The 24,707-nt window shown below is 52.5% G+C and overlaps 1 protein-coding gene and 1 long non-coding RNA gene across 4 annotated transcripts in view; one reads left to right on the forward strand and one right to left on the reverse strand.

The window, feature by feature from the left end:
* The first annotated feature begins 1,672 nt into the window (after positions 1-1,672).
* LOC117976871 (uncharacterized) overlaps positions 1,673-24,707 on the forward strand; it is a 38,863-nt gene continuing 15,828 nt past the window's right edge. Inside the window, exons 1-4 of the long non-coding RNA XR_008624662.2 lie at positions 1,673-2,701; positions 4,035-4,166; positions 5,456-5,539; positions 11,322-11,445. This is a non-coding gene — a long non-coding RNA (uncharacterized LOC117976871). The remainder of the gene's footprint in view (positions 2,702-4,034; positions 4,167-5,455; positions 5,540-11,321; positions 11,446-24,707) is intronic.
* On the reverse strand, positions 7,339-24,285 carry OPTC (opticin). 3 transcript variants are annotated; one of them, XM_008976600.3, is made up of 8 exons: positions 23,878-24,285; positions 21,860-22,131; positions 20,981-21,119; positions 19,257-19,349; positions 18,244-18,446; positions 13,179-13,274; positions 12,443-12,638; positions 7,339-7,558 (listed from the first exon to the last, which is right to left on the reverse strand). In XM_008976600.3, exons 2-7 carry the CDS (start codon positions 22,088-22,090, stop codon positions 12,468-12,470), a joined length of 933 nt encoding a protein of 310 aa, XP_008974848.1. In that variant the 5' UTR covers positions 22,091-22,131; positions 23,878-24,285; the 3' UTR covers positions 7,339-7,558; positions 12,443-12,467. The 3 variants fall into 3 exon arrangements, with proteins under 3 accessions (XP_008974848.1, XP_003823034.1, XP_063453962.1); XM_003822986.4 differs by having other exon boundaries at positions 19,257-19,415; XM_063597892.1 differs by lacking the exon at positions 7,339-7,558 and adding an exon at positions 12,001-12,149 and having other exon boundaries at positions 19,257-19,415.

Genomic DNA, 24,707 nt, shown 5'->3' on the forward strand with positions numbered 1-24,707 from the left:
ATCCCTTTAGCGTTCGCTCATTTCATATTAGGTGCCTTCCTGTATTGATGTTACTTGTTGGTTGCTTTGTTTAATGGATGGGGTTTATGTGCACACCCTCCCTAATCAACTGGGACCCCTGAGCATAAGGGCTGCTCCTCTTCCATGGCTAGTATCAGCCACACTTAGGTGCTCAGTATCATGCAGTCACCTAGTCTTACGAAGAATGAAGAGTGGCTCCAGGAGTCTATGAAGGCAGCAGTGAGGCCAGACGGTGCACAAAGTGGCCACAGGGACTAACTTCCTCCCCCCAGCAAACAGCATTTCACTGTGCTCTGAGCAAGGATTGCCCCAACTCTTTCCTCCTTTACCCCCACTTCTTCCTTCCTTTGGGGTCGCTGGCCTCTCCTTCTGCTGCCCCACCCCACTCTGCTTGCATTCCCAGGCCTGTCCCTGGCAGGTGCTCTCCCAAGCAGTGTTCCCTCTGCCCAGCCCCACCTCCACCTTTCTCCCCTGCCACATGCCCACGTGCTCAGGTAGCCCCCTCATGCCCTCCCCTGGATTCAGCTGTTCCCTCTGCCAAAGAGTCCTACCTCTGTGGAATGATTTTCGGCTCTTACCCTGAATGGCTCCTTGGACATCTCCGAACCCTTCTCCCATCCAACTCTGCTACCTCTGTTCTCACACAGTACTCACATCTCCCTCTAATCTACATGCATCAGCCTCCTCACTAATTCCTCAGACTCCAGGCTTGTCCCCATCAGTCACAGCCACCTTTCACAGAACTTCCCAAATCTCCACCTGAGCCTCCTGACCAATCACCCCTCCATGAAACTCCAGCAGGAGCTCCTTTCATGCTCTGCCCCCTGAATCCGCCTCTCCTGCCCTCTCCACCCCCACCTCTGCTCACGCCACATGCGCCAGCTGCTGCCTGCACAGTGCTCCCTCTGTTGAGGGTCCCCGAGTGCCTTCCTTCCCCCACCCTATGCCCAGGAGCTTCCACCAGTCCTAGGTGTCCTGGTCCAGCGTCCCTGCTTTCAGGATCCTTCTTTGGTCTTTGCCTCCTCATGAACTGGCTGCTCCACATTGGTGCTGCCATTGGCCATGTGCATGCCTCTGTCCCCACTTACTGCTTTATTTTTATTTTATTTTATTTTTTGAGACAGAGTCTCACTCTGTTGCCCAGGCTGGAGTGCAGTGGTGTATTCTCGGCTCACTGCAACCTCTGCCTCTCCAGGTTCAAGCGATTCTTCCACCTCAGCCTTCTGAGTAGCTGGGATTACAGGTGCTTGCCACCATGCCCAGCTAATTTTTGTATTTTTAGTAGAGACGGGGTTTCACCATGTTGGCCAGGCTGGTCTCAAACTCCTGACCTCAGGCAATCCACCTGCCTTGGCCTCCCAAAGTGCTGGGATTACAGGCGTGAGCCACCGCTCCAGGCCACTGCTTTGTATTTTAATGTTCTATTCCTGTACCTGTGCAACTCCCTCCCCACCTCCTTGCCCTGCTGTATGTCTCACATCTCCAGCACCTGGAGTCCCTGGCACGTAAGAAAGGCCTCTACATCCTGAACAAGGGAAATATATTGAATGAAGGAATGACTAGAAGTGAGCCGGTCCGGTGGGCAGAGGCTCACAGGGAGGGGTTGAAAGCGTGGGCGTATGGAGAGGCAGGTTGGGGGAGCAGCATTTGAGGTAAATTAGAAAATAGTGCCAGACTTAGCCGCAGGGGGAGAAAGGCTTTGAATATACAAAACACCCCTTCCCTCGCTGCTCCTGTCAGCACCTTCTCAAAGCGAGGAAAATAAATCTGTTTTCTTTATGACAAAGCCTGATTTGATGATAAACCCTCTCAGCTTCCCGGGAGGTGGCAGTGACTCTGATAGGTGGGGAGGAGGCAGGAGTACGTAAAGGAAGTGGGGGCTGGGGGAGAGAAAAAAAGAGAGAGAGAGACAGAGGCGGGGGAGGAGAGGGAGAGAAAGCACTTGTTCTGTGCGCTGATTACTAATGCGGTGGAAAAGCTGGGCAGGTTCTGGAGGGAGGCATTTATCCCGCATGAGAAAGCAGGCAGCGTGTTTCAGAAGCTATCCCCAGGCCCCCGCCGCCAAGCTAGAGGGAAGGAGATGGGGAAGGAGAGGGCAGGGCAGGGCCTGGGGCTTGGCTCTGCCCTGAGCCACAGCATGAAGAGGGACAGGGCTGCTGAACTCTTGGCTCTCAGGGCCACAGTCACCTGGGGCTCTTCTTTTTCCAGGGGGCTGCTTCATCCGCCGAAGTCGCAGCCTTCTTCCTTGGGGACGTGTTTACAGGGTCACTTGGCTCCTTTCTCTACCTTTCTGGGGGGTGGGGGAAACCCAGCCCCATTCCTGGCACCTAAAGTTGGAAACTGAGGGAGGCTCCTGGGAGTCCCCATCCCTGAGGGAGGTGTGGTGTCTTTGGGGTGGCTGGGTCTGAGCAGCGTGTGGATGCCGGGGAGCCAGGAGGCATACCCCTGTAACTTTCCTCTCTTACCATGAAGAGAGGCAGAGCCGTCTGCCACAGGGTTAGGCAACTTGTCCCTCATCCCTTGTGGGGACCCCTCTCTAAGTAGCCTTCCTGTTAAGAAAACAAAAGAACATGTGAGATCACGGAGCTGCAGACTGCACCTTGGAGATCACTGAATCTTCTCTTCTGTTGGCCAGAGGAGGGAATAGAAGAAAGCAGACATGCCTGAGGCCACACAGCTGGTTAGTATCCAAGCGGGAGCAGTGGCCCCTTCTACCCAAATTCCAGTCTCCACAGTGCAGCCCCAGACAGGGGCCTCTGCTTCTCCTGTAACCCAAATCAAACAAGGCCTTCCTGCGTCTACTGTGAGGCACACTTCAAGCTGGAGACACACCCTAAAGAACCCAGTATCTGACTCTAAAAGCTTTAAGACACAGTGAAGCACCTGCCTGAGTCTTCTGGAGACGGTGGCCTGCATTACACCCACACTTCCTTCAAATGCTCTCTGTTCCTTTCTTCAAAGCCCCACACCTCCTGGAAGCTGCTCACATTCTCCCTCCCTCTGCAGGCTCTAGCCCATGAGGGGTTCCTGCCCTTTCCCCACCGCCCCTCTTCTAGGTCTCTCTTCTTTCTCCATTTCTGTTCCCCATTTCCACTCGTTACCTTGTTGCCTGGTAGCCAAGCAACAGATCCTTCCTCTTTAAAAGGTTAAACTTGCTCTGGTCACTGTCACCCTCCAGTCTGTGAATCATGCTGCCTTTCCCTCCTGCCTCGTGCTTTCAGCATGACTAACAGGCAGAGAAGGCGGCAAGGGGTGTGGGTTTCTCAGAGAAGGATCCCGTGCACTCACAATAGAATCCTCGGAGGCTTTCCTATCCAGGACCCTGCCGCCTCTGACCGCACCCCAAGCCTTCTCTGCTGCTCACATGGGCTCCTCTCTCCTTTGTGCTTTTCGCCTTCTGTTCCCACTGCCTGGAAAACGTTCCCCTCACATTTTGCATGGCTGCTGCCTTCTCATCACAGAGGTCTCAGGTCAACCATCACCACCCCCAGGAGGCCTTCCTTGACTGCCCTATCTCCTGTCACTGGCCTCCACTACCAGTCACTGCCATGTTCACTTCCTTTTGTTGTCATCTAGCACCTGTCCCTGTCTGAATTGTATCATTTATCTGTTATTATTTGTTTATTCTGTTCCTGCCTGTCTCCCTGAGGCCAGGGACCTTGTCTGTCTTTATTACTATGCTGACCCTGGTGCTCAGCACTTAATAAAGAATCATTAAAACAAAATGAATGAAGGACACTAAAGGTGGGTAAGATTGAGGCAGGGCCTGGATCTGTGTAAATCTCTTTGTCGACGGGGCCTTGCACACTCAAGGGTTCCTTCTCTACCCTGCTCAGGAAACTGAGACTCAGGATTTACGGGAGACCGGGGACCTCCTTGGTTAAGAGTTAGGACATCCCCGTCAGCCCCTGAGATGTAGGAGCTGTGGCTGCCTGCTCTATTCCGGGTGGGGTGTGTGCTCTTGCTTCTGGGGTGTTGATGTCCCCACATTGTCTATTTCTCTTTCTTTGCAGGCTGTCATAGAAGTTACTTGGACAACACCACCCACCCCTGGGGAGTGGGGTGGTGGGAACTTGCTTGGTGATGGCAACAAACAAACAAACACTTTCCCCTTCCCACTTCTCTTCCGGTATTCCAGACAGGAGGTAAGTGGGCAGTTCCTGGACTTCATGGAAGTAATGAGGCAGTAAGTTTGGTGCTGTACCCTCTCAAACTGTAATGCTCTAGAATGGAGAGGAGCAGCAGAGAGGCAGGGGCATGCCAGGCCACCTCTCTAGGAGTTCATGTCCCCATTAGAAAAAAAAAAAAAAAACTGGGACAAAAGTCTGAGAGAGAGGCTCGATCAAGAGCTCAAACCTAGCCTAGAACACACTCGGGCTTGTTGTGACTCTGTTTACCAATAAGCAGGAAGGAGCCTATTGTACTCAGGGTTACAGAAGCGGAAAGAAATCCCATGAATAGGAGCACAGGAGCCAAGAAGTTGGGCTCAGAGACAATAGATAGGAAGGGAGGGGGTGTGGGAAGGGAGATCCAGACTGGTGAGGCTTAGAGGACAAAGCCAGGTGTGCAGGGGCCACCACTAGGAACATCAGGAGAGGAGGGGTAGAAAAGGAGCCATTTACATGGTCAGATTTCTGTAGCAGGTCTGCCTCCCCACCGTGCCGTGGAGCGAGCTGGCTTGGCACAAGGTTTATTGGGTATGTTCTATGAGCAAGGAAGTGTGAGTGAGGCAAGATGGATTTAGCAGGTGTGTCAGACACGCAGTTCCAAGGCCAGAGGGCCAGCAGGCTTTGCACTCAGGTCAAATTTGAATATCTAGTCTGCCTCTTACTCCTCACCGTGTGACCTTGGACCAAAAGTTAACCTCTCTGCCTTCTTTTTTTTTTTTTTTTTTTTTGAGTTGGAGTCTCACTCTCTCACCCAGGCTGGAGTGCAGTGGCGCGATCTGGGCTCACTGCAAGCTCCGCCTTCCGGGTTCAAGCAATTCTCCTGCCTCAGCCTTCTGAGTAGCTGGAATTACAGGTGCCCACCACTACACCTGCCTAATATTTGTATTTTTAGTAGAGACAGGGTTTCACCATGTTGGCCAGGCTGGTCTCGAACTCCTGAGCTTAGGTGATCTGCCCGCCTCGGCCTCCCAAAGTCTGCCTTCTATAAAATTGGGGTAGCGCCCACCTCATCAGGCTACGATGGAGATGAAACAGGTGATGTGCGTAATGTGTAGGGCTAGCATGATGTCCTACAGATGGTGGCAGGTGCTTTCCGCAGCCTGCACCTCTGGCCCTGGCGTAAACCAGAGAAGATCACCATCTGCACTAGGTAAAGCCCTGCCTAGACACAGGTGCATGGACCAAAGGACCCTGAGGCCTCTTTGGTCCTTTGAAATATTGACTTTCTGACAGCTTCCTGTCTTCATTTCCTATCATCTCTGCAGGAATAATGTACTGATCTGCTGACATTAAGAAGGACCCTATTTTCAGACTGACTTCTTCAAAGGAGCAGCATCTACATTGGCAAGGTGATTACAACCCAAGCACACAGCTGATTTGGAAGACTTGAGTCCCAAAAGATGACTTTTTTTTTCCTCCTCCTCTGCAGGATGCTTTAGCTTGAAACATCTGGGTAACTGCTTAACACCTTCCTATTTTGCAGAACATTCCCAGCATCGGGGCTGTTTGCATCTTTCTGGGCTAGTATTTTTCAGGATTATTTAGAGCCAAGGACCTCAGGCACTGGGGGAGGTCCTGCTCTTCTCTGCCCACCCCATTTCTCATGCCCCCACTTCCACCTCCAACACTCCCTCAAGGGCAGAGGCTCATCTTCCACTGTATGTCCGCAGGGTTAAAACCTGCCATCTTGCCTGTCTCCCAGGACATGGCTCCTTCAGGGATTTCTTTCTTTCTTTTTTTTTTTTTTTGTTTTTTTTGAGACACAGTCTCGCTCTGTCACCAGGCTGGAGTGCAGTGGTGCAATCTCGGCTTACTGTAACCTCCACCTCCCAGGTTCAAGCAATTCTCCTGCCTCAGCCTCCTGAGTAGCTGGGATTATAGCGCACACCACCACACCCGGCTATTTTTTGTATTTTTAGTAGAGACGGGGTTTCACCACGTTGGTCAGACTGGTCTCGAACTCCTGACCTTGTGATCTGTCTGCTCGGCCTCCCAAAGTGCTGGGATTACAGACGTGAGCCACTGTGCTGAGCCTCCTTCAGGGATTTCTTAGATCTCCAAGAGAGGTGCTGCAGCTCTCACAGGTGTTGGGCTCCAGGAGCCTGTCCTGGGAGGCAGGGGGCCTCTCTGTGGGAGGAAGCACCTCTCCTAAGACTGCCCAGTGATCCTTGGGGGACACTGATTATGGACAACGTGCAATTCAAAGGTCGTTACCTTTGGTTTCAGGATGGGTCAGAAAGGGCGTGAAAAGCTTGGATTATTCTCTCTTCTGCATGGACTAGAGAAGGGTCAGGAAGGCCTGCAGCTAAGCAAGCTTTAAAGCCATGGTATAGTTGATCTGGGCTCAGAAAGCTCAACTTGTGAGACTAGACTGATTGTGTGTCTGTATTTTCTGTACTTCCTTCCTTTTCTCCTTTACCATTTGATACCTCTTTGTCAATGGTAGTCTGTGCTACTGGGAACAGTAGGAGAGGGTTGGGTCTTTGTTCTTAGACTAGAAATGTAATAAGATAGGGATAGGCCCCACACCCCCTGGGCTTGGATATGCTTTGAGCAACAGATTTGGAGTGAGGGAACTCCAAGGGGCCAGGACAGAGTGAGGTGCTGGTGTGATCAGGATATAGGGTAGTCAAACTCAGGTCTTCAGACTCTCATTCCAGTGCTCACTCCCTTGCATCACAGTTCCTCTACAGGTGCCATAACAAGAAACACTTCCACTCCCTCCTGTGTCTGAACTGTGTGTTAGACACAAAAGAAAAGAATTCTGGAGTCGGTACAGTGGCACACATCTGCAACCCCAGCGACTCAGGAGGCTAAGGCAGGTGAACATTTGAGCCCAAGAGTTCAAAACCAGCCTAGGTAACCTAGTGAGACCCAGTCTTTTAAAAAAAGAGAGAGAGAGAGAAAAGAATTCCTGAAGGCAGGGCTGGGACTGGTAGTGCCAGGAGGAAACAAAAAGCTATTTGCTGTGGTGCCTGAGCACAGAAGGAGAATAGAGAAAAAGGAGGCAGAAGGAGTGCAGAGGGGAGGAAGGGGAGAGCAGGCGTTCTGTGTGGGCTCGTTTGAAAGGAAGTACACAAGCCCATCCAGGCCATGGGTTTGGCCATATCTGGAAGGGCTGGACAGGCCAGGTTCAAGACAAGAAGGCCTCAGTGTGGGGAATTTTATTACAATGAGGCAGGAAGGAGGTGGTCCTTGGGCTTCTTTGTCACCCGCAGGGAGAAGGGAGACGTGAGAGCTGTGGGGAAAGAAGCAGGCCTCCTCCCCCTGCATGGAGACCTTTGTCCATGCTGCCGGCGGCCACAGGAGGGAGGCGTGTGAGATGGCGCCTGCTGGAGAATGTGATGCCCGCTGGTCCAAGAGATGACCTTGAGAGAGAGGAGAGACAAAATTGAGCTGGTGTCTAGTGTGGGGGAGAGGGGAGGGGCGGGTGAGGTGGGAGGAGAAAGCTGAGAGGCAGCTAGACAGGGAGGGGGCGGGGAGAGCCGGGGCCACCTCCCCGTCTGGTCTGTCTGCCTCTGTCCTGGCCAGAAGGAAGGAGGACACAGACACAGGCATGTAGGGGTGCGGCAGAGATGGGGGGCCATGTGTCTTTGAGCCCCAAGGTTCTCCTGAGCTGAGACCTTCATTACCTCATGTGCTTCCTAAGGATACAGGCCTTGATCCTGGTGGGGGCAGGCCCTGGACTCAAGCTCCATAGGCAGCCCCCCTTTTTCTAGCCTGGGTGATGCCCTCCCGAGTCCTTGCTTTTCAAAGCATTTTGGGGGGACGTGGTAGGGGCACCCATCCTCTGCTCCAGGAGCTGGAGATGGGATTTCCCATTTCTCTGACAAGAAGTCCCAAGAAGTGATGGCTGTCACTGCAGCTCCACCCCCATGCCCATCTTTCTTTTTCTGTTATAGATTGTTTATGTTAAGTCATCGTTCTCTGGGACAAAGTACTTAGCCTCTCATTTTCATCAGTAAAAGCAGGGATAATAATTCCTTCCTCACAGAGTTGTTAGGACTGCCAAATTAGGTCCCATATGTAAAAGAGCTTGCTGAAGTGCAAACTGACAGCAGAAATGTAAGAGATTACTATTCCCAGGGAAGAGACAAAAGAGAAAAGGAAGCAGGAGGGGAGTCCAGGCAAGGTCAGGGTGGGGAAATGGCCTTGGCTCCTAAAACAGACTTAGCTCCAGCCTCTCCAGCAGCCCCTCCCACCCTCCCTTCTCCACGAGCCTCCTCTGGCCCTAGGCCTTGCTGGGTAACCTTCGGAAAAACAGGACCCTGGAGCTGAGAATGGGGCAGGCAGAGGGGGAGGTCATTGAAAACTCATCCTTTCTCTCACGGAGAGGAGGGGCCCTGGCCTCTTCCCCTTGACCTCCTCCCGCTGATACTCATAGGACAGGTTAGGGCAAGACCCTCCTGAAGGCCACAGGGTGCCCCAGAGGAGGGAGGCACTCCCCTTCACACAGAGCTGGCAGAATAGTCACCAGGGTGCCGCCCAGAGCAAGTGCCCTTGCCAAGGTCAAATATGAGTTGCTGCTGGGCCACAAAGGACCTGGATGAGTGAGGTTAGGAAAGTCTGGTGTTGGAGGAGGTGGATTTGATGCAAACCTAGACTGCCGGCTGGCATGAGGCCCTCAAGCTGGCTGCCATGCCTGGCTGGACCCCACAGCCCCTCCTCTCACTCCCTTCCTTTGTACTCTCTCAGGGCTGGCTTGCATCTGCTCTGTGTCATTCTCTCCATCTTTACCATTCTACAAGACAGGAGGGCCTCACTCTGGCTAAAGAGGTGCTGTCTGCCTTCCCTGCCAGTAGCCCAACCCTAACCCCTTTAGGTACCTGAGAAACAGGAGGCCTAGCTGTTCACATCAAGATCGAGAAGGAACAGCTGTGGGGTTTCTCTCTCTCTGTCTCTCCCCATCTCTCTCTTCCTCCTTCCCTCCCTGGTGCAGAGGGACAGATGCTCTGTTTAGAATTTCTTCAGGGAGACAGACAACAAGGGCATTCTTTCTATTCCTTGGGCTTCCCTAGCCAAAAATGGGGGATTAGCCAAGAGACAGCTGCAGAGGCAGCGGCCCTTGGGGAACCCCTCCCGGAGCAGCAATGGCCTCGGGAAAGAAACTCTCTGGAGCTGGCCTCCTTTAATTGGAACTTGAAAATCGTGTCTGCATTGGAGTGTGGCAGAGAGCAGGACTTCAGACTCTGGCTGGATGGACCCCGGATTGAATCCTACCTCTGCCACTCTCTTGCTGTTTGGGTTTGGGCCTCTCCCCTTTCAGAAGCCTGTTTCTTCATCTGCGGTCTGAAGATGAGCATCCCTACTCACTAGGGTTTTTGCTGGAATTAAATGAGTTGTTGCACAGAAAAGCTTCTATTATAGGTCTGGCAAACTCCAGGAGTCCAGGGATTGTTAGATCCCCTGTCCCACAATAGAGCAGGAGCCAGGTGACTTTCTGTATTCAGCAAACAGTAACCGAGAGGCATGTGGGAATGATGTGGCTTCCAGTACCCAAAAGCCCCAGTTCTGGAAAACCTTTTTTTTTTTAAATTAGATTTTTGAAAAAATTGGATTCCTCGGCCAGGAGTGGTGGCTCACACCTGTAATTCCAACACTTTGGGAGGCCGAGGCGGGCAGATCACTTGAGGTCAGGAGTTCGAGACCAGCCTGACCAACATGGAGAAACCCTGTCTCTACTTAAAATACAAAATTAGCCAGGTGTGGTGGTGCATGCCTGTAATCCCAGCTACTCAGGAGGCTGAGGCAGGAGAATTGCTTGAATCCGGGAGGCAGAGATTGTGATGAGCCAAGATCACGCCATTGCACTCCCCCCTGGGCAACAAGAGTGAAACTCCATCTCAAAAAAAAAAAAAAGAAAAAGAAAATTGGATTCCTCAATCCAGGGTCTCTTGCATTTGGAGAACTTTAGGCTTTCAGCTGTTGCATGCCTAGGCCTTGTCATAATCCAATAAAGCAGGATATGGAACGGGATATTGGATATGGAAGGGGATAGGATTGGTGGATGAAACAGAGAAACGGAGAGAGAGACAGAAAACACACACACACACACACAGAGAGAGAGAGACAGAGAGAGATTCCGCTGTAACAAACTCTTGGAAGACAGAAAGAGGAGGCAAAGGAGAGGAAGGGCCAGTGACAGCTCTGCTGCTCTGAAAGTCAAGGGGCCCTTGGCTCACTGCCTTCCCCGTCCTTCCCTGGGGCCAGGTGCGCTGGAATCCTAGATTCCCTGGGAGTGAGGGTAGGTACCATGACGGCATGAAGTCACCTCCCACCACCTTCAAGACTTCCCACTGCCAGTCTGTAGCCTGTGTGTTGAGTCCTGGTCCAATCCTGAGTCACCCGTGTGAACTGGGGTCAGTGATTGGTCTCTAGTTCTCCATCTCTCCATCTGAAGAATGTGAATAATAATTTCTGACTTGGCTGTTTACAGGACCGCCGTGAGGATCCAAGTGCACAGTGAGGTGGGGGGAGGCAGATACATGGATTCCTTTCCACGTGGCCCACAAGAAACACCTGTCCCTCCAGACTCGGGGACCACCAGGGACCTTGAATAGTTTCCTTGGCAACTCATTGCCTGGCTAACTCCCACTCCTTTGGGTTTCAGCTTAAACATCAGTTGTGCAAGATCTTCTGGACCCCTAAGTTGGGTCCTCCTCTTGTAAGCATTCATAGCATTCTCTACATACCCTTTACAGCACTTTTATGAGTTGAATAGCATGGTTATTGGTGTGCTTATTTGTTTCACACCTGTCTTTTGCACTAAATTCTAAGCTCTCTGAGGAAAAGGAATATGTTTCTGTTGCGTACCATCTTATCACCACGTAGCAGTGGGTGCTCCATAAGATCCTCCTGCGTGAGTAAGTGAATTCCCTGCCTCATCCCTCTCTCATGCCTTAGCATGAGGCCTGAGGCCAACAGCCCGTCCATCACATACCCCTTGCCCAAAGCCTCCTTATAACCGTCAGGAGAAGGGTGGCATCTCCTCCTCTCCCTTCTAACTCAAGGAACAAATCATTGGCTACATGATAGTTGCCCTTCTTCCCATCCTTCCAGCATAGTAGCCCCTGCCCAGGATCCAAAAGACAGAAGGTAAGTAATTGCTATTTGTATTTATCTTTGCACAAGGCTGCCCTCTGGTGGTCGAACATGCAGGAGCGAATGGGAAGGATGGAAACCCCAGTGGCCAGGAACCAGCCCAGCTGGCTGAGCCAACCACGCTCAAGAGACTGGCCAGCGAGCCAGGGAGTAGGTAAGTGCTACAAGAAGCGCATCTGGGTGAAGATTCGTGTCAGTTCTCCATCCTTATGAATGGCTCCCTCCAAATCTAACAGGAGGCCCTGGCCTCAGAAGAGCAGGAAATGAAGGAATGCCCTATAGAAATCTTACCTACCTCAGCCCCAGTAGGATGGTGTGCAGGTAGGGGGAGCTGGTTTAAGTAGCTATTCTTTCTCCTCAGTGGTATGCAGGCAAACATTTTACAGTCAGCTCTCAAAAAAGGAAATCCCAATTTGTAGTGTTTACCAATTTCTGTAGTGTAAATACCCCTACCATGGCCCATTTTAAACCACCGATATGATGTCACTGAATGAGGAGCTGGAAGAGATGCCCAGTAGCACACCATTATCTAGAGTTTCCCCCATACAGATACCATGGACAGAAATAACTTCAAGGGCACGGTTAATAGTGAAATATAGTAAACTAATTGAAAAATGATGATTTTTGAATAATTATTACATTTGTTTTCAATATAATATATTTAATTGTGAGTTTATATAATTTAATTTTTCATAATGGCTGTGTTTAACAACTGACTTGCAAAATTCTGGAAAATTTAGTAATCGGTTCCTGCAAGTAGTAAGAGCTGGCCCCAGCACATCACTGCTCTCCTCTTCCCCACTTCTTCCTTCTCTTCCTCCTCCCCCTCTTCCTCTCCCACAGCTTTCTTGGCATTCTCTGTGGGTGCAAGAGATGGGGAATATGGAAAAGAGCTCCACTGCAGACACTGCTATTTTCTGAGCCAGGAGCCATAAGTGTCAAGGAAAGAAGATGGAGAAATGCAAATTTGGCTACTGAAAGACATTTCAGTACATGAGTGTGTGTGTGTATGCATGCGTGTGCATGTGTGTGATTTTTGCAAGGGATCGAGAGGTTGATTAATGCCTGGGCTAAAGATCACTGTTTAAAGATAAGGAATTGGGCTTTATGGCTGGAGGCCCATGCCTGCGTGGTCCTTGGAGGGCTCTTACCTGGGAGGAGTGGAAGGGCTCCGAGCTAGGTGAAGCGGCCGATGGGGAGCCGAGGCAGGCAGAAGTAGGCGCTGGGGAAGAGGCTGAGGTTGATGGGGTTGCCATCCAGGCGGATGTCTTCCAGCTGCCTGCGGGTGTGTTTGTGCTCCTCGGGGTCACAGAAGACGTCTCTCTGCATGGTCTCTATCAGGTTATTCTGGGAAGAACACATACCAGCTGAGCCTCACCAAGAGGCTCTGCCCCTTAAGCAGCACCAAAGGCTCACATCAGCTGTCCCTACCAGCTCTGCCTGCTCTGGTGCAACGGGAGAAACTGAAGCATCTAGGGCCAAAGCCACACAACAAGGGTGAGAAGAGGAGCCCCAGGGGGGATGGATGGAGAGAGAGGGCACAGATGAAGAGGAAGAGAAGGGGAGAGAGGAAGGAGGGAAGGACTGAAGGGAAGGAAAGAGACAGAGGGTAGGAAAAAGAGAGAAGGAAAAGCAGTTGGGTGAGATAAAATAAAACGGTGGAGGGAGAGAAAGTGTTTTAAAAAGAAAAAATGGAGAAAATCAAACTGGGGTCATGGACAACTATTTAGACAAGACCTCCCAATCCTTGTCTCCAATAAACCCTCCAATCAAGGAGACCCCACAGCTGCCTAAGCCTCATGCCTCTCTCTGCCACGACCTGCTCCTGGTATCTAACTTCCATCCTCCATGCTGTTTATCACCCTTGCTCTGGGTGGGGCTCCTTACCTGCAGGTGTACAGAGCGCAGGCTCAGGGGCAAAGGCCCCGGGATAGAATCCAGCAGGTTGTCTGACAGGTAAAGGAACTGAAGCTTCTCCATTGCCTGTGGAGAAAGCAAAGAGTGTAGGAGGCTGGTGGGTCCTGTTGGACCCTGGCAGTGAGGAGGGCTATGAGACCAGAGACAGGTGGCCCCATTTGTTCACTCAGGGCTCACTTAGCCTCAGCCATGCGCCAGGCTCTGTGCTGGGTGCCACAGGGGTTGCCCAGGTCTTTAAGGATCTTACAGACACTAACTCCAACTGGATGCAGGAGGAAAGCTGCTACCATTGAGGTGCCAGCCACTGAAGTAGGAAAGAGCTAATCAGCTGGTAATGACACTGGGTAGTGCAGGGGAGGGGCAGGGACAGGGTAGAAGGGAGGACCAGGGGACATTTCCGCTCTGCCTCAACTTCTCTGCTATCAGAAGGGACTTTCCCCAATAACAAGTCTCCAAATGCTAAACCTGGGGCCACGGACAATTATCTAAACAAGACCTCCCAATCAATGTCTCCAATAAACCCTCCAATAAAGGAGACCCCACAGCTGCCTAAGCCTCATGCCTCTCACTGGCATGACCTGCTCCCTGGTATCTAACTTCCATCCTCCATGCTCTGTTTATCGTCCATGCTCTGGGTGAGGAGCAGGTACAGAGCAGACACTCGGGAGACAGCCAGACCAGCAGAATGAGAACCTCAGGCACAGAGAGGTACACAGTGTGTGCATGGGACCGTGCTCTCAGAATTAGACAGTGTTAATCAGAGAAAGGTTTGGGAAGAGACAAGCCTTCAGCAGGGCTCAGGGAGCAAATAAAAATGATAGTTACCATTTATGGAGCATCTACTATGCGTATCTAACCCTCCTGTTCTCTTTGTAAAATGCTATCTTATTTAACCCTCCAGCAGCTGTGTCAAGCAGGTATTATTACCCTCATTTTGCAGATGAGAAAACAAGGTCAGAGAGGTCAGGTGACTCTCGCACAAACCCAGGTCTCTGTGGCTCCAAAGCCCAGGCCTTATCCTGGGCTGAGAAAACAGCTCTGAGTCAAGGCAAAGCAGCACCTCCTAATATGGAGACAGCTGGCATGTTGCTGAGGCTGAGCAGTGGGGAACTTCAGGGATCATGCAATCCCGTTCTTTGAGACCAAAAAACTGAGGCCCGGGGTCACGTGGCCGGCTTCTGATTCCCAGTCTAGTGCTCTTCCACCACAACAGTGGTAGTGACGCTGTTCTGTAAAACTCCCTCAAAGACCACTGCAGACAGGAGAAGGCTGAGAGGGTGGAAGGCACTGGGGAGGGCAGGGCAAGAGGGCGAGCAGGTGTGCCTCTGTGCTCTCATCCTATTTCAAAAATGCAAGTCTAATTTGGTTTATTTGATGCTTCTAAATAGGAATTAGATTGTGTAATTGATTCTACTACTTGAGAGACAGAGAGAGAAAGAGAGACAGCACATGGGCGAACACACCCAGGGCTCTTCCTAGCCCTATTGAATGGGCTGCCCCAGTGGGCATATTTGTGTCATACAACTTAGCCCTTCCCATCAAAACTGGCCAGCCAATGACCAATCAAATAGTCTCTCTTGGACAGGCACAGTGGCTCACGCCTGCCATCCCAGCTCTTCGGGAGGCCAAGGTGGGCAGATCACCTGAGGTCAGGAGTTCGAGACCAGCCTGGCCAACATGGTGAAACCCCATCTCTACTAAAAATACAAAAACTAGCCGGGCATGGTGGTGCATGCCTGTAATCCCAGCTACTCAGGAGGCCGAGGCAGGAGAATTGCTTGAACATGGGAGGCAGAGGTTGCAGTGAGCCGAGATCATGCCACACTGCATTCCAGCCTGGGCGACAGAGCCAGATCTGTCTCAAAACAACAACAACAAAAGCCTCTCTTGAGTATTTGATCATAGAAAGACAACGATTCATCAGTCACTTACTGAAGGGTTTTGGAAATAAAAGGATACGTAGAATTAGGGCCAGAATCAGCACTATTCCAAGCCAAACTCACGTGTATGTTTTCAGGGAGCAGAACCTGTGAGTGTGCAGAGGATGCTGGTGAGCAAACAGGTGAATTGAGCAGATGCACAGAAAGAAGCCAAGACAAGAGGCTGTGTGTCCCAAAGAGGGAGAGAGAGTTGTCCACCTGGACTTCTGAACCCCCATTCCCAGTACAGGTTGAGTATCCCAAATCTGAATATCCAAAATCCAAAATGCTCCAAAACCCAAAACTTTTTGAGCATCAACAAAGTGCTCAAAAGAAATGCTTATTGGAGCCTTTTGGATTCTGGATTTCAGGTTAGGGATGCTCAGCCAGTAACAGGCCCATGAGGCCTGATAGTACTGTTTCCATTCATGGAGGTTCTTGGGATGGCCTTTTCTTGGGTCAGAATCAGTTTCTTGCAACTGAAAGAATCAATAAATGGCAAATTGAAAAGGATGAAAACAGTGGGTGGTGGTGGTGGAGGTGCGTGGTGGGAGTGCAGGTGGGCGGTACAGGTGGGTGGTGCAGGTGGGTGGTGGTGGTGGATATGGGTGGTAGGAGTGGAGGTGGGTGGTGGTGGTGGCAGTGGAAGCAGGTGATGGTGGTGGAGGTGGAGGTGCAGGTGGGTGGTAGAGGTGGCAGAGGTGGAGGTGGGTGGTGATAGAGGTGGAGGTGGGTGGTAGAGGTGCAGGTGGGTGGTGGTGGTGGAGGTGGGTGGTGGTGGTGGAGGTGGGTGGTGGAGGTGGAAGTGGGTGGTGGTTTGTGGAGGTGGGTGGTGGTGTGTGGAGGTGGGTGGTAGGTGGTGGTGGAGGTAGGTGGTGGTGGTGGTGGTGGTGGAGGTAGGTGGTGGAGGTGGAGGTGGGTGGTGGTGGTGGAGGTAGGTGGTGGTGGTGGTGGTAGGTGGTGGAAGTGGGTGGTGGTGGTGGAGGTGGAGGTAGGTGGTGGTGGCGGTGGTAGGTGGTGGAGGTGGGTGGTGGTGGTGGTGGTAGGTGGTGGAGGTGGGTGGTGGTGGTGGTGGAGGTGGGTGGTGGTGGTGGTGGTAGGTGGTGGAGGTGGGTGGTGGTGGTGGTGGAGGTGGGTGGTGGTGGTGGTGGTAGGTGGTGGAGGTGGGTGGTGGTGGTGGTGGAGGTGGGTGGTGGTGGTGGAGGTAGGTGGTGGTGGTGGTGGTGGTAGGTGGTGGAGGTGGGTGGTGGTGGTGGTGGAGGTGGTGGTGGTGGTGGTGGTGGTGGAGGTGGGTGGTGGTGGTGGTGGAGGTGGGTGGTGGTGGTGGAGGTAGGTGGTGGTGGAGGTAGGTGGTGGTGGTGGTAGGTGATGGAGGTGGGTGGTGGTGGTGGTGGGTGGTGGTAGGGGTGGAGGTGGGTGCTGGAGGTGGAGGTGGGTGGTAGAGGTGGAGGTGGGTGGTTGTGGAGGTAGGTGGTGGTGGTGGCGGTGATAGGTGGTGGAGGTGTGTGGTGGAGGTGGAGGTGGGTGGTGGTGGTGGTGGTGGTAGGTGATGGAGGTATGTAGTGGTGGTGGTGGTAGGTGGTGGAGGTGGGTGGTGGTGGTGGTGGGTGGTGGTAGGGGTGGAGGTGGGTGCTGGAGGTGGAGGTGGGTGGTAGAGGTGGAGGTGGGTGGTGGTGGAGGTAGGTGGTGGTGGTGGCGGTGATAGGTGGTGGAGGTGTGTGGTGGAGGTGGAGGTGGGTGGTGGTGGTGGTGGTGGTAGGTGATGGAGGTATGTAGTGGTGGTGGTGGTAGGTGGTGGAGGTGGGTGGTGGTGGTGGTGGGTGGTGGTAGGGGTGGAGGTGGGTGCTGGAGGTGGAGGTGGGTGGTAGAGGTGGAGGTGGGTGGAGGTGGGTGGTGGTGGTGGGTGGTGGTAGGGGTGGAGGTGGGTGCTGGAGGTGGAGGTGGGTGGTAGAGGTGGAGGTGGGTGGTGGTGGAGGTAGGTGGTGGTGGTGGCGGTGATAGGTGGTGGAGGTGTGTGGTGGAGGTGGAGGTGGGTGGTGATGGTGGTGGTGGTAGGTGATGGAGGTAGGTAGTGGTGGTAGTGGTAGGTGGTGTAGGTGGGTGGTGGTGGTGGTGGGTGGTGGTAGGGGTGGGGTTGGTGCTGAAGGTGGAGGTGGGTGGTAGAGGTGGAGGTGGTTGTGGTGGAGGTAGGTGGTGGTGGTGGCGGTGGTAGGTGGGTGGTAGATGTGGAAGTGGGTGGTGGTAGAGGTGGGTGATAGTGGTGGAGGTGGGTGGTAGAGGTGGAGGTGGGTGGTGGTGGAGGTGAGTGGTAGAGGTAGGTGGTGGAGGTGGGTGGTGGTGGAGGTGGGTGGTGGTGGAGGTGAGTGGTGGAGGTAGGTGGTGGAGGTGGGTGGTGGTGGAGGTGAGTGGTGGTGGAGGTAGGTGGTGGAGGTGGGTGGTGGTGGAGGTGGGTGGTGGTGGAGGTGGGTGGTGGTGGAGGTGGGTGGTGGTGGAGGTGGGTGGTGGTGGAGATGGGTGGTGGTGGAGGTGGGTGGTGGTGGAGGTGAGTGGTGGAGGTAGGTGGTGGAGGTAGGTGGTGGAGGTGGGTGGTGGTAGAGGTGGGTGGTGGTAGAGGTGAGTGGTGGAGGTAGGTGGTGGAGGTGGGTGGTGGTGGAGGTGGGTGGTGGTGGAGGTGGGTGGTGGTAGAGGTGGGTGGTGGAGGTGGGTGGTGGTGGAGGTGGGTGGTGGTGGAGATGGGTGGTGGTGGAGGTGGGTGGTGGTGGACGTGGGTGGTGGTGGAGATGGGTGGTGGTGGAGGTGGGTGGTGGTGGAGGTGAGTGGTGGAGGTAGGTGGTGGAGGTAGGTGGTGGAGGTGGGTGGTGGTAGAGGTGGGTGGTGGTAGAGGTGAGTGGTGGAGGTAGGTGGTGGAGGTGGGTGGTGGTGGAGGTGGGTGGTGGTGGAGGTGAGTGGTGGAGGCAGGTGGTGGTGGAGGTAGGTGGTGGTAGAGGTGAGTGGTGGAGGTAGGTGGTGGAGGTGGGTGGTGGTGGAGGTGAGTGGTGGAGGTAGGTGGTGGAGGTGGGTGGTAGTGGAGGTGGGTGGTGGAGGTGATAGATAGTGGGTCTAAGGCCTTGACTCACCCTGAAGGCTGCAGGCTGTATCCCCGAGCTCTGGAGCCGATTTAGGCGGACATCCAGGAACTCAATGCCACTGGGCAGCACGGGCAGAGCTTCCAACTGGTTCTCTGGGAGGATGAGGTCCTGGAGGGCATGTAGCAGGCGGAAGGCATCATTATCGATGGAGGAAATGAGGTTGTTGGAGAGGTCAATCCTCTTCAACTTTGCTGAGAGAGGTTAGGGGAGAACAAAGAGAGAAACCAGAACACACTGTCTTTCCTTGTCCAGGTTGGAGCTGTCTCCACACCTTGCTCCATCCCTCTCAAGATGAGGGGATTCTAACCAGCTCTCCACCTGCACTAGGCCCAAACCAGAGGAAATAACATAAACCAGGACTCCTTGGAAAAGCCCTCGGATGCCTCAGTGCCCCTCCCTGGAGTTTTGTCCTGTGCAGTGGCCGCCCATCTTGCATCCTTTAGAAGAAGCCTCTTGAAAGCAAGAACAAAGAGGCCCAGGAATCCCTGGATCCACCTCACCTCCACTTGTGAGTCTAAACAAAAGGGCAGTGAGGCCTGGAAAGGCTCTGGGTAATTAGTGGTAGAATTTGGATCAGAGCCCAGGTCTCCTGTCTCAAGCAGGGCATAAGGCATAAAGAAGCTAAAAGCACACAAACAACCATGTAAACAGCATCAGTGCCATGGAGAGTAGATTTAAGACTGTCCTGCCCAGAGGCCAGCTGATCACACAGCTGTCACTGCTGGGACATCCTGAAGATGTTGGCAGATCATACCCTCCCCTCCCAGCTTCCCAGACCTTTTTGGAGAACAAATAAAAACAGGTCCCTTCCACCATCTAAATACTTCAAGGAAGGGACTTCTAGAGACTTCGGGCTATTTCCCTTTGACAGCTGGAGGGACTGAGAGCCAACAGGAAAGAGCTAACATGGGGGGGCACTAACACAGTGTTGGTGACTGTCCTAGTGGCAGGGTGGCTGCATATGCCTGCCCCCACTCCTCTTTTCCCAGGGCATTACATACTCAGCCCTTTGAAGTCTTCGGCCCTGATACGGCTGATGCGGTTGAAGCGTGCATACAGGTAGGCAGTCCTCCGAGGAAGAGGAGGAATGTCCTCTAGGTCAATGTCATCGCAATACACAGAGGAACCGAGGCACACGCAGACCAGGCAGGTGGGCAGACCTGGCCCAGGTGGAAGACAGAACAAAGGGAGATCCCTTTAGCCTCTGGGGCCAATGGCCCTCGCCCCAGGGAGTGTCTGAACCATGGCCATCTGTGCCTTTTTGATAGCCTATGGGTTGCTGCCCAGAACTGATGGGCACCATGTACACAGTGCTGTTGTCTGCTCCCCTGTCACTCTATCCTCTACCCCAGAGAGGCAGGTCCATCCTCAGTTACTACCCAGCCCAAGCCCTTTTATACTTTCAGCAGACCCTGGTTCTGTGTACATTTTCCTGGGCCTATGTGGGTGTTTCTAGGAAATCCCTTGGTCTCTTTTCCACAGGATTCCTCTCTGGTCCCAAAAAGTAAAGCCAGAATTAAGTGGGATGGCCAGTGGTTGCTGGCTCTGCCATCTGCCTTGGGGAAGAGAAATTAGACATGTTCTGTGTGGCTCCAAGAAGCACAATAGAACCAAGGTGGAGTACAGTGCCTACCCAGCAACCACTTCCCCTTCTTATGGCATCAGCATGCTAATTTTTCTTTGGGAAGCAGCCCTCTCCTGTTCTGTCCATGACCCTGTCTCTGTACCCACGGGTCATGAGGTTAGGCCAGGTCAGCCACCCCAAGTAGTTGGGGAGACTTTATTGGATCGTACAACTGAATAGCGCAGGTGGTTTCTGTCACTTGCTATCACAAGGCACAGAGATTACTGAGAGACCAGTTTAGCTCAACTCAAGGAATAACTCTGGTAGCAGTGACACAGCCCCCAGATTAAGGAGCTCTTCTCTGCCAGCAGTGACCAGCAGGAGTGGGTAGAGCAGAGGGGCCCCAGCATCTTTCTTATCCTGAGGCTTTGAATGGTGGATTCAGCTGAGGCCCTTTATGGCCTCTTTAAGCCTGAGACTGTAGCTCTGAGAGGTCATGGATTCCTGACTGAATGGTTTTCCTGCCAATGCCCCAATACTCCAGGTCCACCCAAGGCAAACATCCCAAGAAGAGAACAGGGAAACTGCGGGCAAGCAGGTCCAGAATGAACTTCACCCCTCCTCTGCCCACTTCTGATTTCCAGCAGATTGCTGAGGCCTCACTGCCAGGGATGCCAGCCGCAGCCTCCGGGAGGGCATCAGGGAAGGAAAGAGAGCTGCTGAGGAGGGACTTTGAAGCTGAAAAGCAGTGTGACTGCTTCATTTGCTCCCATGCCAAGTGACAGCCACAAAGTTAGTTATTCTTCTCTACAGGCTTTTAATTGTCTGTAATCTAATTACCACTCAACCTGCTTCCCCCGTCATGCTATTAATTAAGGCAGGGTGGCTTTGCTAGGGCATAAGGGAGTTCTTGCCTTTCTTTGCTTCTTACTCAACTTGTACATTCAGGCAAAAGTATCAGGGACAGCCAGTGCCTGTCTTTGAATTCTTTTTTCCTGTTCTTACTGTGGCTATTTCCCCTTCTCTCCCTGCTAGTAAGGGTAGCCCTGACCCTCCATGCCCCAACCCCAATCACGTTCCACTTTGGTACCCCCTGGTGCTGGGTCACAGCTGCTTGGCCTATGACCTAGGGATATTGCGACCATGTGACTGTGCACTTACCATGGTTGGGCTGGGAACTCAGTAGCAGCCCTGCTGTAGTAGGTCTGGTCATCGTGGGGTTTGATGAGGGTGTCCCTGGAGCCGTAGTGCTCTTGGCGGGACTGATGCTGGTTGCAGGAGCGAGGCTAGTCATCTTAACCTGGAGATGTAGCACAGAGTACACAGTAGCCCAGCTTTTGCAAAAAAGGGACTTAACTTTGGACTCTGGGAACCTCAGTGATGGATTTCAAACCAGCAAAGAGTCACTGTGGAGGAGGAGGAGGGAAGGATAGCAGAAAGACTGTGCAAAAAGGGGACCTGACAGAGCATCAGGTCCAGCATGTCCATCCTATGGATGAAGAAACTGGGGCCCAGAGAGGAGAGGGATGAGGATCAAAGAGCCAGCAGGTGGTCAAGGCAGAGACAGAACCTGCTCTCCCGATTTCCCAGGCCGGCACTCTTCCCCTGCTCCACACCGACCAGGCTCACGCACAATCGAGTAGGGACTTCTGGGCTTGCACCCCACGCTGCTGCAGTGAAGGCCAAGAGGGCCTGGGAAAGAACTTCAGACTGGAGGACAGTTTCAGAAAAGAGATGGGGGATGTGGCACTTTTATTTCCTAGAGAATATGATGAGGACATTGCGAACCCCTCCCCCAGTGAGACATAGCTTTGGCAGGGGGAGGCAAGTATGACTTTTGAAGAAGGAGAAGTCCCAGGTTTGTGTCCTGTTTCTTAGTATCATCTAAGTGACAAGTCCCTATGGAGGGATAAGAATTTCCACCTCACAGAGAAAGAGGTGGAGGCTGGAGACACCTGCACTTTGGGGCAGGTGGGAGGGCCCTGGCCTCTGACTCCCAGTGTCATGCAGGGAATGTAGTTGGTCTGCTGTGTCCCTCACCTCGGGGAGTTGGTCCCCATAATCTGTGAGCTCCTCATAGTTGCTCAGGTCAATGACTTCACCATAGTTGTCTGGGTTCAGGACATCATTCCGCAGAGGCAGAACTTCAAAGGAATCGCCTTCCCTGGGCATCTGCTCCTCTCTCCTCTTCCTCTCCTTCCTTGGGAGAGAAGCTGTCCCTGTCTCCTGCAGCACCAAGGCCAGCAGACTCAGGAAAGCCAGGAGCCTCATGGGGAGTCAGATGGGACTGAGAATCCCTTCAGCGGCTGGTCCTGCCAAGTGGGCACGAGGAAGGGCAGCGATCTGAGGGACAGGCTCTCCAGAGGGTTGTGGGAATGGCTCGCAGATTTACTCCACTTCCCACCCCCACACTTGCAGACTCAGTGCTCTCATCACATGCACAAATTCCCTACCAGCTGGGACTATGTCTTGGGGGGTATCTCCTAGCAGCCCCCTCCCTCCACCGCCCCACTTGAGTGTTTTTACACGCTCACCCAAACACTGATATTCACTCACAGAGGCATGTGCAGACACATCTCAACACAGACACATTCACAAGAGTCCCCTTGTTTACAAACGAGGCACACACTGGTGCATGCACACAGATGTCCTCTCTTAAACAACCCCATGCTCAGAACATGACTGCTAGTCACTAAGCTCGATTTAGAGAATGTCAACATCAAAGAATCTTATGGGGTCTTTTTGTTTGTTTGTTTTTTTGAGACGAAGTTTCATTCTTGTTTCCCGGGCTGGAGTGCAGTGGTGCGATCTTGGCTCACTGCAACCTCCGCCTTCTGGGTTCAAGCGAATCTCCTGCCTCAGCCTCCTGAGTAGCTGGGATTACAGGCACCCACCATGCCTGGCTAATTTTTGTATTTTTAGTAGAGAAGGGGTTTCACCATATTGGCCAGGCTGGTCTCGAACTCCTGACCTTAGGTGATCCACCCACCCTGGCTTCCCAAAGTGCTGGAATTACAGGTGTGAGCCACCGCGCCCAGTTGACTCTTGTGGTTTTTTATAAAGATCATCCATTCATGCATTTGCTCAACAAACATTTATGGGTGTCTATTGAGTTCCAGGCACAGGACTTGTCTCTGTGGGTACAGAATGAATGAGGCACAGCCCTTCCTAGGAGCACCTAGTCTCTTTAGGAGACATGGACTTACAATGAAACATACAATGTAAAAAAGAATGTTAGTTTATGAAATATACTTCTAAATGCAGCTTTTTAGAAACAGTTTATTACAGATACAAGAGTTCTTTGTGTGTGATTGCATGAGTGTGTACGCATCTGGAAATTTCCTTAGATACCTGTGTATATTTGTGTGTGTGTGCACACAGATGCCTGCGTATGTATGTGATATGCATGTGAGTACAAATGTTCATGTAGTTCGTATATGTATAGACGGGTCAGGAAATGCATGTGGTGTGGTGTTGTATCCAGGCATAAGTGTATACAACAGTCATACCCAGTGTAGGCTTAACACAGCCCTCCCCAAAGCTAGCTGCACAAGTTTCTAGTAGACTCTCCCCCTTTCTTTCTTTTAAAATTTTTTTTATCTTTTAATTTTTATTTTATTTTCTATTTTTAAGACGGTGTCACTCTGTTGCCCAGCCTGGAGTGTTATGGCATGATCTCAGCTCACTGAAGCCTTAACCTCCTGGGCTCAGGCAGTCCTCCTGCCTCAGCCTCCCAAGTAGCTGGGACTACAGGCGTGTGTTACCATGCCCAGTTAACCTCCCCACCCTTTCTTAATTTTAGCTGGGCAAGGGGGCAAGCCTCTAGCAGTAGCAAGAGGTGTTTCTTCACCTTACCTCCCATACCTCACCCCAAACGAATTACATAATCTCAAAAAAAAAATTTCTAAGACAGTTTAGTGCCCACCCAAAAGTCTTGTCCAACTTCTTTGGCCAGAGGCCTAAACTCTCTTCATTTTCCCTTCCCAATCCCTGCCCCAGCCAAACACTTTGCCCTCATTTGCACACCGATGGCCAGAGGCCTCAACCTTGAGCCTTACCCCTTCAATGCTTCTGGATCCTGGATGGAGAGCCCTGCAGCTTCCAGAAAGGTGGGGACTCTGGTGGAGGCTGTCTGAACTGGGGCTTGGGTTAGACAGTGGTGCCCGGGGGAGGGCAAGGAGTTGGCCAGGCCTGCGACCAATCAGACTTCTCATTCCTTCTGATGTCCAGCTGTTTCCCCTCCTCTTTCCTCAGGGGGTCCTCTGCCCCATTCCTGTGTTTGACAAAAGAGAATTCTCCCCCCACCTTCCGCTTCACCCCCCCACCTCCAGCTCCTGCTCTCTCTCCTCTTACTCTGTCAGCTCCTTCTTTCTTTTCCTTGTCCACTCTCCTGATAAGGCCACATCTTTGAGGAACAGGCAGTGCCATCCCCTGCAAGGAAGGGGCCCCATCCCTCAGATTCTGAGTCCTCAGAGAAGGCTGGAGTGGGGGGATATGGAGAGATAGAGCTTGTCTTTGCAGCTTCTTTCTCCAGCCAGAGAGTGACAAGGCTTCAGCTTCATAGCCAGAATCCAAAGATAAAAAGAGGTGGAAATGAGGCACTTCACCCTCACCTAGAGCACCAGCACAGAGACCATAATTGAATAAAATCACCAGAGACAGGAGCTGCAGGCCTAGGTAGTTCAAAGAGAAGGTGTATGGGGGATGAGATCGGATTTGAAAGCCAACTTCAAGTTCACAGATGATGATCATGAGGATACGGGAAATTCTCTAAATCTGCTAGGAGGAAACCAAATGGAAATTGGGAGGTGGGCCCTAGAAAGGATCATAAACACCAGTAGACATTGTGTAGGGTCTCGGGGGCCTGGGAAGTATCCTCTCCCGCACC

Source organism: Pan paniscus, chromosome 1 (genome assembly GCF_029289425.2).
Source record: "Pan paniscus chromosome 1, NHGRI_mPanPan1-v2.0_pri, whole genome shotgun sequence".
NCBI lineage: Eukaryota > Metazoa > Chordata > Mammalia > Primates > Hominidae > Pan > Pan paniscus.